The sequence below is a fragment of the Anabrus simplex genome, chromosome 3 (assembly GCF_040414725.1).
Source record: "Anabrus simplex isolate iqAnaSimp1 chromosome 3, ASM4041472v1, whole genome shotgun sequence".
NCBI lineage: Eukaryota > Metazoa > Arthropoda > Insecta > Orthoptera > Tettigoniidae > Anabrus > Anabrus simplex.
The window spans coordinates 224,501,425-224,518,968 of NC_090267.1; the positions used below are offsets into that span (position 1 = coordinate 224,501,425).

The 17,544-nt window shown below is 37.8% G+C and overlaps 1 protein-coding gene across 1 annotated transcript in view; it reads left to right on the forward strand.

Moving 5' to 3' along the window:
• LOC136866754 (cilia- and flagella-associated protein 52) overlaps positions 1 to 17,544 on the forward strand; it is a 256,308-nt gene that overhangs the window by 106,871 nt on the left and 131,893 nt on the right. The window contains exon 7 of the mRNA XM_067143864.2: positions 14,620 to 14,789. Within this exon, the coding sequence (XP_066999965.2) occupies positions 14,620 to 14,789 (170 nt within the window). The remainder of the gene's footprint in view (positions 1 to 14,619; positions 14,790 to 17,544) is intronic.

The window sequence follows — 17,544 nt, forward strand, 5'->3', positions numbered from 1 at the left end:
AAATAAAATCATAACGACCGTGGGTCTGTACATTGACTATTTTGCCGAAGTGTCCATACAGTTATCCATTTTAGGTGTAATGACCATCTGCGTACTTTTTAGCATTGGTGTCTGTCTGTTTGTCTATAACTTGAAAACTACTGGATATATTTCTACCAAACTTCATATTTAGAATCCACCTGTCCTTGGGTAGGTTTTAGGGCCAATATTATTTCTAAATCCCTGAACTGACTGGGGGGTTTATACGAAACCAAAACCGTCATTTTGCAGTCCCACAAAATATACACAACGCAACATAATGGAAATCTACCTGCCTTAATGGAAATCAATTTCTAACCTTTCTTTTCTCATGTGCAGCATTTCAATACAAGGATTAATAAGGGAGATATCACTGACGGACTGTTTTTCGGTACAAGTTACACCAGACTTAACTCAAGAGAGGGTGCGTGTAAAGTGTATTTTTTATAACTTGAAAACAACTGAAGATATTTCAACCAAACTTTATATTTAGCATCCACCTGTCCAAAGGTAGGTTTTAAGGTCCATACCATTTCAAATTCCTGGAATGGACTGGGATTTTATAGGGAACCGAAACAGTGATTTTACTCTCCCACAATATACACAAGACCAACCTGACTGGAAATCAACCAATGGAAGTACATTTGTAAAACATTTTTTCTCATGTGTATTTTTTCAACAGGAGGATTAATAAGGGAGATATCATGAATGATCGGTTTAGTGGGCTAAGTCCAGCAGACATAGCCCAAAAGATGTTGTTCGTGGAGCATATTCCTAATCTATCTAAATAAATAAAATCGTAACGACCATGTGTCTGTGCATTGACTGTTTGGCAAAATTTCCGTGCAGCTATCTGTTTAAGGGGTAATAATGACCATCTGCATATATTCAGCCATAGTTTCCTGAAACTTCTAAATTTTACCCCCCTCGCCCAAAATCAAGATTGCAGCACAATCTGCCAGACGAGCTAGAAAATTGAAATTAGGCAAAATTATAAGTTTTAGCCTGTAACTGATGGAAAACTTCCAAGATCTTTAAATTTTTCACATTTTATCCCTGAAGAATATCGAAATATGGAGGCAACTTTAATGATGGTGTAGACATTCGTTTCGAGGTATTTCACAGCTAAACGGTCAATCCTATCACAAAACGGATGGCACAATCCGAGTTCAATTTGGAGTGATCTACAACTTTGGTCCTATGACTTTTTGTCATCTCTCTCTCTCCCTTATACGTCAGATTTGGCTGTATTTCTCAATTGTTCGTAAATTTTGTGCTTTTTACATGTATATTACATAGTTTGACACACTTATAGGAAGATAGAGTCATCAAATTTGGTACACACAGTGACACGACCAATGGCTATATGCGAATCAAATTTCCTGATTCTAGCTTCCACATAAGTATGTGAAAAATAATGTAAAATGTTTAAAATGTACCCAAATTTCACCCCATTCAAACATCGTAACTCAATCGAAACTATAAATATGGGAAATACAAGAAAATGTTTTAAGACCAAACGTGTAGAGTGATAAAAGGGGCATCTGATGGTGCAAACCGTTTTTTGATATGATGTACCATTTAGGAGCAGTAAATCTCAAAATGAAGGTCTGTACTTATAAACATGCCCATGCTTATCTGTCATCTACTTATATAAATAAAATTGTAACGACCGTATGTCTGTACATTGACTATTTTGGCAAAATTTCCACACAGTTATCCGTTTCAGGTATAATAATGACCATCTGCATAATTTTTAGCTTTGGTGTTTGTCTTTTTGTTTGTCTGTCTGTCTATAATTTGAAAATTACTGGATATATTTCTACCAAACTTCATATTTAGAATCCATCTGTCTTTGGGTAGGTTTTAGGGCCAATATTGTTTCTAAATCCCTGAATTGACTGGGGGTTTATATGAAACTGAAGCCGTGATTTTGCACTCCTACAGAATATACACAACCAAACTTAATGGAAATCTGCCTGCCTTAATGGAAATCCTAAACCTTTTTTTCTCATGTGCATCATTTTGATACAAGGATTAATTAGGGAGATATCATTAATGAGCCGTTTTTTGGTACAAGTCCCACCAGACTAAACTCAAGTGCAGATGCGTGTAAAGCATATTTTTTATCACTTGAAAACTACTGAAGATATTTCAACCAAACTTCATATTTAGCATCCACTTGTTCAAAGGTAAGTTTTTAGGTCCATACCATGTCAAATTCCCGGAATGGACTGGGGGTTTATAGGGAACGGAAATTGATATTTCTCTCCCACAATATATCCAAGCCCAGCCTGACTGGAAATTGACCAACTTTGATGGAAATCCATTTCTAAAACTTTTTCTCATGTGCATTTTTTTTGACAGGAGGATTAATAGGAGAGATATCATTAATGGATGGTATTTCAGTACAAGTCTCACTGGCCTTAACTCAAAAGCGGGTGGGTATAAAGCGTATTTCTTATAACTTGAAAAATACTGGAGTTATGCTAACTAAACATCCAAAGGTAGGTTCTAGCTCCATAACATTTCAAATTCCCATAACGGATTGGGGGTTTATAGGGAAGCAAAATTGTGATTTTATTCTCCCACAATATATACAAGACCAACCTGACTGGAAATTGACCAACCTTGATGGAAATCCATTTGTAAAACTTTTCCTTCGTATGCATTTTTTCAGAAGGAGGATCAATAAGGGAGATATCATGAAGGGCTGGTTTTGCAGGCTAAGTCTAGCAGACATAGCCCAAAGATGTTGTATGTAGAGCAGATTCTTTATCTATATAAATAAAATCGTAGGCCTAATGACCGTGTGTCTGTACATTGACTCTTTTGGCAAAATTTTCATACAGTTATCCGTTTCAGGTGTAATAATGACCATTTTCATATTTGTTAGTTTAAGTTTCCTGAAAGTAGTAATTTTTACCCCTCCCCCAAAGCAAGATCGAGGCACAATCTGCCAGACGAGCTAGAAAATTAAAATTTGGCAAAATTATATGTCGTAGCCTGCAATCTACAGAAAGCTTCCAAGATTTTTAAATATTTCATTTTTTACCCCCAAAAAATATCAGAATATTGAGGCGATTTTAATGTCGGTGCAGACCTTCTTTTCGAGGTATTTTGCGGCTAAACGGTAAGTCGTATCACAACATGGATGGCAGAATCTCATTTCAATTTAGAGTAATCTACAACTTTGATCCTATGACATTTCATCGTATCTCTATTCCTTTTTTTTTTTGTTAGATGTGTCTCTATTTCTCAATTATACCTACATTTTGCTTTTGGTACACGTACAATTCGTAGTTTGAATCATTTATATGAAAGATAAAATCATCTAATTCTACATGAACATTGGCCCACCCAGTATCCATACATGAGCCAAATTCTATGTTTGTAGCTGTCACATTAGTACCCAATATAATACACTGTGAGAAAACTTACCCAAATTTCACCCTATTCAATGTTTCTATCTCAATTTTACCCATAAATTGATGAGACAGGAGAAAATATCTTAAGACCAGCCATTTAGGCCGCTAAATGAGGCGTCTTATGGCACAATCCGTTTGTCGATATGATGTCTCATTTAGCAGCAGTTAATCTGTAAAGGAAGGGTTGCAATATTGTAAACATGCATATACTTCGTATGTCGATTTATATATATTCCTTAAAGTCAGTTTGTAGCAATGTAGAAATGGTGTGTTTGCCATTATAATAAATATTTTACATCGATAGTAACTTTCAGCAGGAGGGCATCTGCTATTGTAATCATTACTCTCCACATCGAATTTGACTGGCAGTAGGAATGGGGATCCTTCTCCAACTCCTTTGTAACTAGCATTAGTAAGGTGGGTCTACCATTGTAATTAATAATTCCCTTCTTGATTTGACTGGCAGAAGTCAAGGGAGCATGCAGTTTTGTTCAAAACTTCCCTAACCGATTGTGTTCGGGAGTAGGCAAGTGTGCCAGCCATTATAAACAATTTCACCCATCTAAAATGTGACTGGCATTAGGCATAGTGGCCTTGCTATTATGATGGAAACTCACCAACTCATTGTGTGTGACTGTGATTAAGAAAAGTGGCCTGTCATTATAATGATACAGCACAGCTCAGTTTTGACTGGCAGTAGCAAAGGTGCCTGTTATTATAATAGAAACTCCTAAACTGTAATATGTCTGGAACTAGGAAAGGGCACCTGCCATTGTAACGGCAACTCCCCAAATCGATTGTGACCGGGCAGTAGGTAATGGGGCCTCCCATTATAATGAAAACTTACCTACTCAATGCTGCCTCTGTGGATCAGTGGTAGAGTGTCAGCCTCCGCATCCCAGGATAGCGGGTTCAAACCTGGCAGAGGTAGTCGGATTTTTGAAGGGCGGAAAAAAGTCCATTCGACACTCCATGTCACATGATGTTGGCATGTAAAAGATCTCTGGTGACACATTTGGTGTTTACCTGACAAAATTCATTAAATCTCAGCCACAGATGCCCAGGAGAGTTTTGGTTTACATGATCTGCCATCTAGTAGGCCTAGAGTAAAACAGAACGTCGAAATTGATGAGCAGATAGCCAGATGGCGTCAAATTGAAATGTCTGCACATGGTAGCTGAGGCCCTACAATTTTTTTAAAAATACCTACTCGATTGGGAATGGCAGTAGGCATGTGAGCCTGCCGTTATCATCACAACTCTGCAACTTGCTTTTACATTGGAAACAACGTATGGGAACCTCACCCTGCTGTTTCTGGATAACACTAAAAGACTTGCCATTTAAAAAAATCTTATTCACTGCATGTACAGTAATTTACTTTGATATGCATATACAGTGTAGAACATCGTAGCGAAGCACGGGTACATTTGCTAGTAATAATAATAATAATAATAATATTAATAATGGTGCATTTCATCTGTATAGGTTTGGTGTTGACCTAATGAGGATAAAATGAATGGCAAAGACGTCATAAACACCCAGTCCCCATGCCAAGGCAATTAATGGTATTGCCTGAAAATTCTAAAAATTGAACCATGGCCATCAGACCAAAGGCAAGCTTTCTATCCATTTAGCCACAATTCCGGACTTAAATTTGCTAAACCTTAGGCTACCATCTTTACTGATCAGGTGTTGAGTATTGACAGTAGCAGAGGCCAGGGCAGTAGCTTGTGAACCAGCAGGCTTCTCCATTGCCTATTGGCTGCAGCTCAAAATGCTGAAGGCTTGACATTCGCAGAACCAACCATCAAAAAGGGGTAACCTAAGTCCAGTGGTAGCCCACGTCTTGATCCCAGCATATGCCACTGACAAAGGAGAGGAAAGAACAACACAGGCAGAAGATGCACAATTACTGGGCAAACATAAAAACCCATCCCAAATGCAATAGTTGAATATTGTGGTCCTTAGTAAGCCTATACAAAACAAGAAGAAGTAGAAGGAGAAGCAACCTGAGAATGGTTGCAATGGGCCACAATGACCCATGCACTTGTATTTCATTGATCTTTTGAATTGTCTTTGTGATATAATAAGATGGGCGAAATATCAAAACCTGTCAAGATAAACACAGTTGTACAGCAAGGTGATGGCTTATCGCCGTTTCTGTTCATTATTTTTAAATTAATTCAGTTAAAATAACATAAAATTTTGCCAATAAGGGGAGAAAAACAAAGGAGCTGAAATTAATTGCTTGGCATTAGCAGATTATTTTGCTATACTTTTAGAGAGCCTGACAGATGCAAGAGCACAAATCAATCTTTTGGAAGAAATAGCCAACAAAACAGGTTTGAGAATCACTGTAGAAGAAAACAAATTTATTACAAACATAAAAACCACTCCAAAATTTTTGACAACACATATTTATCGAATAGAGAAAGTAAAGAAATTCAAATGCCTTGGAGAAATAATTCAAGAAAATGGTTTTAAAAACCTGTTTTAGTAGAAAGGTTGCACAAGATGGAAAGAGTGTATAGCATCACTACAAATTTTTACAACAATAAATACTTATCTAAAAATCTTAAAATAAGGCACTACAATGCAGTGGTGAAACCAGAATGTCTTTATGCAAGTGAATGTCTAGTTTTGAACTATAGTTTAGATAAACTGGAAGTACTAGAAAGAAGAATCATGAGAAAAATCTTAGGACCAATGAAAACAACAGAACAATGGAAAATAAGTAATAAGAAAATATACTAGGACATAGAAACAATAAGAAACACAGAAACAATAAGAAAAAGTAGATAGCTATTTTTTGAACATATCTATAGAATGGATGGTAACCAAAACAGATATTCAAGTGTCTTTGGGAGAAAAAGTCAACAACAAGCTGGATACAAAAGTCAGGAAGGATTTTAAAAGAAAGAAAATACTAGAAGAGGAAAGGAACGTGATCGTAGCGGGTGATCTCAATTTACCAAATGTCAATTGGGAAGGTAATGCAAACGACAGGAAGGATGGCCAGCAAATGGCAAATAAGTTAATATGGGAAGGGCACCCGATTCAGAAAGTGATGGAATCAACTCGAGGGACGAATATTCTGGATGTGGTGCTGGTAAAACCAGATGAGCTCTATAGAGAAACTGAAGTAATAGATGGTATTAGTGATCACGAAGCTGTTTTTGTGGTAATTAAAAATAAATGTGAAAGAAAGGAAGAGATTAAAATTAGGACTGTTAGGCAGTACTATATGGCTGATAAAACAGGCATGAGGGAGTTTTTAATAAGCAACTATGATCGGTGGAAAACGGTAAATAAAAATGTAAACAGACTCTGGGATGGGTTTAAAGCAATTGTTGAGGAATGTGAAAATAGGTTTGTACCTTTAAAGGTGGTAAGGAATGGTAAAGATCCACTATATTATAACAGGGAAGTAAAGAGATTAAGAAGGAGGTGCAGGTTGGAAAGAAATAGAGTTAGAAATGGCTGTGGAAGTAAGGAGAAATTGAAAGAACTTACTAGGAAATTGAATCTAGCAAAGAAGTCAGCTAAGGATAACATGATGGCAAGCATAATTGGTGGCCACACTAATTTTAGTGAAGAATGGAAGAGTAAGTATAGGTACTTTAAGGCAGAAACAGGTTCCAAGAAGGACATTCCAGGAATAATTAATGAACAAGGGGAGTGTGTATGCGAGGATCTTCAAAAGCAGAAGTATTCAGTCAACAGTACGTAAAGATTGTTGGTTTCAAGGATAATGTCCAGATAGAGGAGGTGACTAATACTAAAGAAGTATTAAAATTTACCTATGACAGCAATGACATTTACAGTAAGATACAAAAGTTGAAAACTAGAAAAGCAGCTGGAATTGATAAGGTTTCGTGGGATATACTAAAGACAATGGGTTGGGATATAGTACCATATCTGAAGTACTTGTTTGATTATTGTTTGCATGAAGGAACTTTACGAAATGAATGGAGAGTTGCTATAGTAGCCCCTGTATATAAAGGAAAGGGTGATAGGCATAAAGCTGAAAATTACAGGCCAATCAGTTTGACATGCATTGTATGTAAGCTTTGGGAAAGCATTCTTTCTGATTATATAAGACATGTTTGCAAATAATTGTTTTGATAGAAGGCAGTTTGGGTTTAGGAAATGTTATTCCACTGAAGCTCAGCTTGTAGGATTCCAGCAAGATATAGCAGATATCCTGGATTCAGGAGGTCAGTTGGACTGTATTGCAATTTACTTATCTAAGGTATTTGATAGGGTGGATCATGGGAAACTACTGGCAAAAATGAGTGCAATTGGACTTGACAAAAGAGTGACTGAATGGGTGGCTCTGTTTCTAGAAAATAGAACTCAGAGAAATAGAGTAGGTGAAGCTTTATCTGTCCCTGTAAAAATTAAGAAGGGAATTCCTCAAGGGAGTATTATTGGACCTTTATGTTTTCTTATACTGTATATATCAATGATATGTGTAAAGAAGTGGAATCAGAGATAAGGCTTTTTGCAGATGATGTTATTCTGTACAGAGTAATAAATAAGTTACAAGATTGTGAACAACTTCAAAATGACCTCGATAATGTTGTGAGATGGACAGTAAGCAATGGTATGATGATAAATGGGGATAAAAGTCAGGTTGTGAGTTTCACAAATAGGAAAAGTCCTCTCAGTTTTAATTACTGCGTGGATGGGGTGAAAGTTCCCTTTGGGGATCATTGTAAATACCTAGGTATAAATTTAAGGAAAGATCTTCATTGGGGTAATCACATAAATATGATTGTAAATAAAGGGTACAGATCTCTGCACATGGTTATGAGAGTATTTAGGGGTTGTAGTAAGGATGTAAAGGAGAGAGCATATTTGTCTCTGGTGAGACCTCAACTTGAGTATGGTTCCAGTGTATGGGACCCTTACCAGGATTACTTGATTCAGGAACTGGAAAAAATCCAAAGAATAGCAGCTCGATTTGTTCTGGGCGATTTCCGACAAAAGAGTAGCGTTACAAAAATGTTGCAAAGTTTGGGCTGGGAAGACTTGGTAGAAAGGAGACGAGCTGCTCGACTAAGTGGTATGTATGGAAAATTCTAAATTCCCATAGAGGGAATTGCTAGGCGGGCAATAATTCCATTGTGGAGATATATCTCCCGTATGCAGTTATCAGACTGTGCCTCATATAGGGCTGCTGATAAGCTCACCTGCATACATCCAGCGTCAGTGGGTAGAGTCTGACACATCCCACTCTGACGAGTCTAGTGTCAGACCTAAGACGAAACGCTGGTTAATAGAGCAAACGCCTGAAAAGCCTTAGGCTGCGTGCACACCGAGCGCGCTTCGCATAGTGTGTCGCGTGTTGCTCAACGCTAAGCGTCACGCTAAGCATAACCAGTGCTTTGTTCCTAAGCCAGGTGTTCACACCGTCTGCGCTCTGCTGCGCTGAACGCCTACCTTACAGCTAAGCGGAGCGCCAGGCAACGCACAGTATTGGTTAATTGCTTAGCGTTACCTAGCTTTTTCTGAAGCTATGGAAGAAGGAAATTATTCATTCAGTGTTTCAAAGAGAAGAAATATGGAACCCAAGACACAAAAACTATAAAAATGTAACTGTTTTGCAAAATAAGTGGACTTTAAGTATCCACAACAGTTTTATCGCAATCCTACAGTAAACAAAAATACAGTAATATTACTTCTACTGTCACACTTTACTGGGCTTAACATTGTGACAGGATGAAATTGCGTATGGATTTTAGTGTCGGAAGAGTCCGAGTAGAAGTTCGGCTTGCCAGGTGCAGGTCAATTGAATTGACCCCCGTAAGTGACCTGCGTCGTGATGAGAATGAAATGATTATGAATACACACATACACCCAGCCCCCGTGCCAATGGAATTTACTAATTATGATTACAATTCCCGACTCTGCCGGGAATCGAACCCTGAACTCCTGTGACCAAAGGCCAGTACGTTAGCCTTTTAGCCATGTAGCCGAACACTTTGTGACAAAGTGCATAGAATCTCCCAGACTCTGTCATATCGGTTTATAACAAATACAGTACAGACAATACACGACACTTACGGATTTCGCCTTGCTAAAATGGGAGACAATTCGACGGTGGCGCTCCTAGTGACTTGACCTGAACAAATCGCGCTAAATTCAAATATCAATGGAAATGTATATACGGAAATGGATAAATAAATTACGTGTAGAAAGAAAGTGGTATTGAGACATTAACTTCGAAGTTGCTAAAGCAATTCTGGATAAATGAATGAAGAATTATTTAAAAGGTTGTTATTCAAAGACTGAAATTAGACATATAAACAAGGTGTGAAATGGACTGCTGTGAAATGGCTTGATCTTTCATTTATGCATTACTTTTTTAGCTTTAGCATACCTGCCTGAAATCTTACGGTTGGATTTGTCTTTTTTCCTCATTTAAAAACATTGTATCATCACATTAAGACATTTGTCAATAAAAATATCGGCACATTCCTTACACATATGATGCAATGAATTAACATTTAATAGCTGGACAATTTTCCTCTTAACATGAAGCCTACTAACAGAAAGAAAATCTATAAAATCCCAGCTTTAATCTAAGAAAGATAAAAGAAAGAAAAGTTTGAAAATGTTGTTGATAGTGATGCTTTGAGGAATATTTACGTACAATTAGAGTAAAAATGTAACATAGCCTTGGCTGTATAGTCGAGGACTTTTAAAGTCGCTGGCCTGGAAATGATCTGAACAGATCTTATAATTCTTATACAAGCGTAACGTCCCTTCTTTCTTGTACACTTTACCCAAATCGCTTCTGTGACATTTCAAAACCCACAGATCACACCTACAACAACACATCGGTATTGAAGGTTAACTGCTGCACGATACAATAAAATAGGCGTATTATATTTTAAGCCCGTTAAAACATGGGTCGAGCAGGTCAGAAGATTATGAAGTACTATAAAAGTCTCTGTCACTGGAAGAATATATATGCAAACACAATATTACTTACATGTTCTTGTCACGAGGGAACCTGAAGAACGACCGCGCATTTTTCTCTACTTCGTAATTACTGCAGCCAAACACAGCACATACCTTTCCCCTCATGTTGAGATGAGATATCAAGGAATGACACACGCTACTATTTAATTATGTCAACTCACTGAAAACGCATAAATAACACCAAAAACTTCACACAAAAATACACGTGCTCTTATGACAGAATCAGTACCGTTCAGGTCTATCCGCTAGAGTGAGCTCCAATAGTTGTTCCTCGATATCTCGCTCAGTGTCGGGTATTGTCTCTACTGTATTTGTTTGTAATTTTGCCAATGAAGAATGTCACTCTGCAGGCTAGTACTGGGCTTGGAAGTAAATATTTCTGTTTATGAATTATATTTGTCAAACATTTACTCCAATTTTCTTACGATGATAAATTGTGTATGCTAATTGTAACAATATTGCAGAATACTATTTATAATAATTATTATAAAGATCGTGATTTAGCCGGAAATTTACTGTCCACGTGTTTGCTGCCCGGTGCTCCTAGAGAATTGGGAAAATTGAATTTCTCCCAACAGTCTCTGCTACTTGTCGCCATATTTCAGTTGCAAGGTTTGGAAGGTCAATGGTATTTTTTGTCATTCTTTAGTAATCATAAAATTTATCGCGATAAAGTCTTGCATCTCTGTACAAACGATGGAAATCTCCGAAAGTAATTCGTTCTTTATTAAATTCATTAATCCACATTCGATTCTTCTTTCTAATTTTCAATTTTAAGTAACTGTTATCCATCAGTAAACTGTTTCTAGTGCACTTGGATAACGGCATTCGTTTGTCACCACCCTAAAATGCCTCGCGCTGAACTAAGCTGAAAGCAAGGCGTGGAGTTTTCGGTGTGAACAGCAAGCACGCCTTGCGCTGTGCATATCGTTTCACACTGCACACGATACACTATGCGAAGCGCGCTCGGTGTGCACGCGGCCGTACATCTGATAAGTGGTATGTTCCGAGCTGGCAGTGGAGAGATGACGTGGGAGGACATAAGTAGACGAATAAGTTTGGATGGTGTCTTTAAAAGTAGGAAAGATCACAATATGAAGATAAAGTTGGAATTCAAGAGGACAAATTGGGGCAAATATTCGTTTATAGGAAGGGGAATTAGGGATTGGAATAACTTACCAAGGGAGATGTTCAATAAATTTCCAATTTCTTTGCAATCATTTAAGAAAAGGCTAGGAAAACAACAGATAAGGAATCTGCCACCTAGGCAACTGCCCTAAATGCAGATCAGTAGTGATTGATTGAAGATCGTTCCAATTGGTTTCAAGGGTGTGCCAAGTATACATTATGTTCCATACCTATTTGTCTCTCGAACAATTAGGTCAATTGCTTTGTCACCAAAAAACAACAGAAAAGCATTTAAAACAGATTCAAAAATGCATTTTTTGTACCCGGCACAACCGTGAGGGTGATTTTTGTGTGCTCGCCACAACCAGCGAATGAAGTTATTACAGCTGATGCTGTTTCTTCTTTGTCTGCATTATGTGTCACTTTCGCAGTATGCTTTGCATAGTCTAGTCACTCCCATATCACTACCGAAAATATCGCTTCCCGATACATCACTTCAACTACCGTCATCTGTTCTTGAACAGATTTTTGAAATGTTATTTAAACAGAAGGCAACAACAGGTAACTATAGCTAACTTGAAAATTCTTGCCACTTATAAAAGGAAGTACCGAAAGCAAATACTTCACAAGTTAGAGGCTATTTGGTTGCAAAAGAATGGCTGGGTGTCACATTCTCTTATGGGTGCAGAGATTATTCCTTTGATAGATGAACAGAAAAAAGCTTCTGTCTAATCTTTTAAAAACACAGATAAAAATGGGAGGAAAAGGTGCTGAAGCATGAAATAGAAGGGAAAAGGTGGCATAATGTAGTCATTTTTACTAAAAACGTGCAACGAAATGTGTTTTTTTTTTCCCTTCATTTTGTGTCCTCAAATACATATATTGACCTATCTGTATGAAAATAACTATATTTTTGGAAAGGTGCTGCACCTTAAAATCCTTTCACTACTAATAAAACTCTCCAGAGAGAGTTGTATGAAGAGTCATGAGTTGATACTCATTCACCAGTTTGGTGAACACCATGAATGTAATGTTCCCCTTCTTCCCCTTCAGACCTTACTGATGATTCCTTCATATGATAACCTGGATTTGCTCAGAGCACCAAAGTCTTGATTGTGTCAAGCTGTCTCATTGGTAATAAAAAGCTGTTCTTCTTTCCAGCCTGTTATTGCACCTAGTCCATCAGGTTGACTGACGTTCTAATATTCTATGTTCCAGTAGTTATAATTATAGCATTTCTCTGATGATATTGTCCACTGCACATAGGAGTGACCTGGTCAAGCTCTAGCGTAACTACTAATGTTTAGCCTGCATCTTTTAGGGCCTTCTCCATTCACATTGGGCAGTGGTGATCCTATATATGCCTGTCCAAACAGATGTGGGTTGAATCCCTGAGTCATCATAGGCATTTATTCATTAACAAATATGTAGTATATAAATACAATGTCATTTGGACACATTAATTGTGTCATATCAGATGGCTGAACAGACCGATTCTGGATGGACAGATTTTATTGCAGTGACAGCACACACTAGGAGTTGTAGCAGATGGTTGTGCAAGAATGCCACCCCTCGCATTCGCTCGTTCTTTCCTGCGGTTCCTCCTCTCAGCTTCTAATCTTCTCCTATCTTTTGCTAGATGTTCAACTCCATTGTATACAATGCTACGCCATTTGGGCCTATCCTCGGCTGTAGTTTCCCAGTTGATCGTATCAATATGACATCTTTTAAGATTATACTTTAGAACATCCTTATATCGTTTAAGGTGCCCTCCATGGTTACGCTGGCCATTCTTTCGTTGGGAGTGCAAGATTTTCTTTGGGAGGCGTGTATCTGGCATGCGGACGATATGACCAGCCCAGCGTAGCTGATACCTGACTATCATTGCCTCTATGCTTGTAGCGTTGGCTTCCTCGAGGATGCTAATGTTGGTTCGACGATCTTGCCATTTAACTTTCAGATCCCGGAGTAGTTATAATGTCTCAGGAATGTGACAATCATACATCTGCTGCCATCATATAGGTTCAGACTAGAACTTTTCAGTTTCACCTAAAATTCTACTTCCATCATCATTATCCCTCTGCTGTTGAACTTTTAACAGTAAGGGCCAGAGAAAATGACTTCTAGGTGAACTTCAGCTTGTCAGGAATTGACCCAAACATTATGATTTCTGAGCCATTCACCATTGATCTCGTAGTGTGAGACATGCAGTATTATGAATCAAAACTATAATGGACTGCTACAGAATCAAGAATGTTGAAGATACACATTTATAGCCAGTAAGAATAATGGCCAAGAGGATTCATCGCACTGACCATGTGCCAATTCGTAATCTGCAGGCTTTTGGGCTGAGCAGTGGTCGCTTGGTTGGCCTAGGTCTGTCAGATGTAGTGCTATGTGGTCTTTATACCCAGTATATCTGGCACTTGCTTCTTCGACATATGCACGTATTAGGAGATAGAACAGTGACAGTGGTTTCTCCTCTCCCTGTTTAACTGTGGGGTATTAGCAAAAGGATTATCATCTGCCTTACTTGCCATACTAAAGTCCATCTTTTCTACCAAGTCAACCATTGAGGTGTTCACCATACTCCGTCAAGGGCTCATCACAAGGAACTACCAGCCAGAGCAGCTGGACCAAGATGTATAAAGAGACGTTAACTCCTGTAATACCACTTTATCCTGGCAATGACTGAGTAATGATAGGTTAAAGGGCAAGTTAAGAAACTCATTGAATGAAGCTGTGTGAAACTGAGGAGTGCAGATAAAGCACTGGATATTACATTAACACCTTTTCTGATTTTTTGGCTGTCCAGAAGTTTATTTAAGTTTATATTTTAATTTTACCAGGGTTTGGAATAGTATTTAACATTATTAGACAACAAATTGTGGAAAAGGAAACCTTTGGAACACTTGGAATTATTTATGTTATAATAGCAATTGGATTGCTAAGTTTTGTAGTTTGAGCTCAGCAGTACAGTAGTTTGCACACTGTAGTATAGTTTCTTTAAGCCACATAATGTCTCATTTTAATTATGTTTTGTAATTTCTTACAGCTAAAGACAGCAAAGCTTGACGATGGTATCACTTCTCTGAACATAATGGGTAAAAATATTCTGGTTGGAACCATCAATTGTGAGATCTATACCATCAATTTGGATACATTTCATGTGATGTTGCACATCACATGCCACACACATTCCATTTTCGACATAGCATTCCCACAGTAAGAATCCTTTTAAATATTTTGACTTTACATTTTGTCTTAGTGTTAATGTGAAACTTCATCTGTAAACTAACCTGAGGTCAAATCATGAAAGTTTGACTTTGAGAGGGTAAGTTGTGTGCAAGGATAAGTGAGTAATGAGCTAATATTCAGATGTGATCCTCTAATATTCCTTTAGTCTTAATATTTCTGTAGAAGCTATATACAAGTATACAAGTATCTCTCTCTCTCTCTCTCTCTCTCTCAAAAACAGGTCTTCATTACATATTGCAAGTTACAGTTCTAACATACTGACAGACTTCCAGAAATAGGGAAATAACCAAAAGATGTAGATATGAATACAGTCTAAACCTTTATTGCAACATCGCTTGTAACGACATATTGGATATACCGTAATGGTGAAATGATAGTCCCGTCTGAATCCTATATAAACACTGTATTTAAAAATCACTTCTTATGACATATCATATAATAAAATGAATTTTTATCTGTCACTGGTGTTCAGACAGCTGCTTTTCATTGTTTCATTTTATTTTGAAAGATGTTGTGCATTATTTTATTTTATTTCAGAAGCCTCAAGAAAAGACATTAAGGACATTAAAAACTTTGTTATGTATATTTTTTATCTAAATTGGGAAATGTAAAAAAAAAAGACTTTTTTTTTTGCTAGTTGCTTTACGTCGCACCGACACAGATAGGTCTTATGGCGACGAAGGGACAGGGAAGAGCTGGGAGTGGGAAGGAAGCGGCCGTGGTCTTAATTAAGGTACAGCCCCAGCATTTGCCTGGTGTGAAAATGGGAAACCACGGAAAACCATCTTCAGGGCTGCCGACAGTGGGGTTCAAACCTACTATCTCCCGAATACTGGATACTGGCTGCACTTAAGCAACTGCAGCTATCTAGCTCGGTAAAGAGACTTTCAATCTATGAAGTATGTGAAATTTGATTTTGACGGATGTTGGTTTGAAGGAATTTTGTAATGTTGAGGGAACGGTGCATTTAATATTCGTAACTAACTTTTGTGGCAGTGTGTACTACCACGTGTCATTTTTAAGAGTATCTTTACAGTTGTTTCCTGTAAGTTGCTGGGTCATCAGAAAGAATTGTCTCGAAAAGCTTTCTGATAGGCCAGAATAACAAGCTTTCCTATTGGTGAATCTAATGTCTGAAGTAGTTGCAGGCTTACCTGATTGGCTGTTCACGGGTTTCCCAATTTCTGGCCTGTCGCTCCTCTGTGGGAGCGGAGGTCTTGTCCATGTCTTTAATTTCTGACCGGCGAAGGGAGCAGACGTCTTCTCCGTCTGTCCTGTGATGGGACTACCGGCCCTCAGGGTGAGCACTGTTTCTATTTATATTTTTGGATTTTAACTTAGAATGTAAATTTTAATTTGTGCACCAGAGTTTGCCCGCGGTATTTTGCATTCACCAATTTTTAACTTCAAAATGACTTAGCCTTCAGCTAGTCACACCTATTTTATCTTCGGAAGCAATTCCCTTTCTTGTTTTGAATATTCTAATTAAATGTAAACGTAACGTTGTCCTATAAGTAATATGTAAAGTTTTAATTTCCCATGGGGTTGCCTCTGGTACTTCGGTGTCAATTTGATATATACCAGTTAAAGCTGTGCGCCTTTTACTGAAGTGTTTTAGGAAAGGCAGCAACTTAATTGCAACTATCTATCTCTTAGTAAATGTTTCAACATGCCCCTTTCGTAATTTCATTTGTTATACGAGATAAGTCCTTGGTAAACTGTATAATTTTCATGTCGATTTCATTTTCTTAAGTGTAATTTCAAACCCTTGGTAAACTGTATAATTATCACGATTTCCTTTTCTTAAATGTAATTTTCAAAAGGCCATCATCTGTAATTCCGATTTATTGTATATGATTGTAACAAGATATGCTTGTATTTAGGTTAAACATTGCTTACCGGGCAAGTTGGCTGTGCGGTTAGGAGCGTACACCAGGAAAATGCTGGGGCTGTACCTTAATTATGGCCACGGCCGCTTCTTTCCCATTCCTAGAACTTTACTATTCCATCGTCGCCATAAGACCTATCTGTGTCGGTGCGACGTTAAGCAAAATAGCAAAAATAAATATTGCTTCAAGATGAGAGCAAGGTAGAAATGTCTTTTGTAACGGATGTGCGGCAGCACATACATTTATAATATCTAAATGTTATTGATATGAACCTCATGTTTCCGAACTCACCATGGTATTGTCGCCAAGAAAATTTGTGGCGAATCTGCCGATGTAGATGATGGTGTAACAAATGAGTGGCTATCGAAGAAATGGTTTGCTTTATGTGAAGGTTGCAAGTCGGATTATGTATTCAATGCAGATGAACTGACTTGTTTTGCAATAAGACCCCCAATAAGGCACTGAAATTTAAAGGTCAACAGTGTTTGGTTGAAAATGTCTGAAGTCAAGACTCACAGGTATGATTGCTGCGAATATGACAGGATCATCTAAAGAAAAGCTTTTGGTGACAGGAAATCGAGAAAACCAAGATGTTCTAAAAACGTTCCATCCCTACCTGTAGTTCATGAAAACAATGTGAAGTCCTGGATGCCATCAAAAATCTAGGAAAAATGATTGCATAACTGGGACTCTCAATTGAAATTGACAAAATGAAAAATTCTTCTCCCTGTTGATAACTGCCCTGCCCATCCAGTAGTTGAAAATCTATAGTGCATAAAATTTGTGTTTTTACCTGCAAATGTCACTTTGGTTTTACAACCTATGGACCAGGG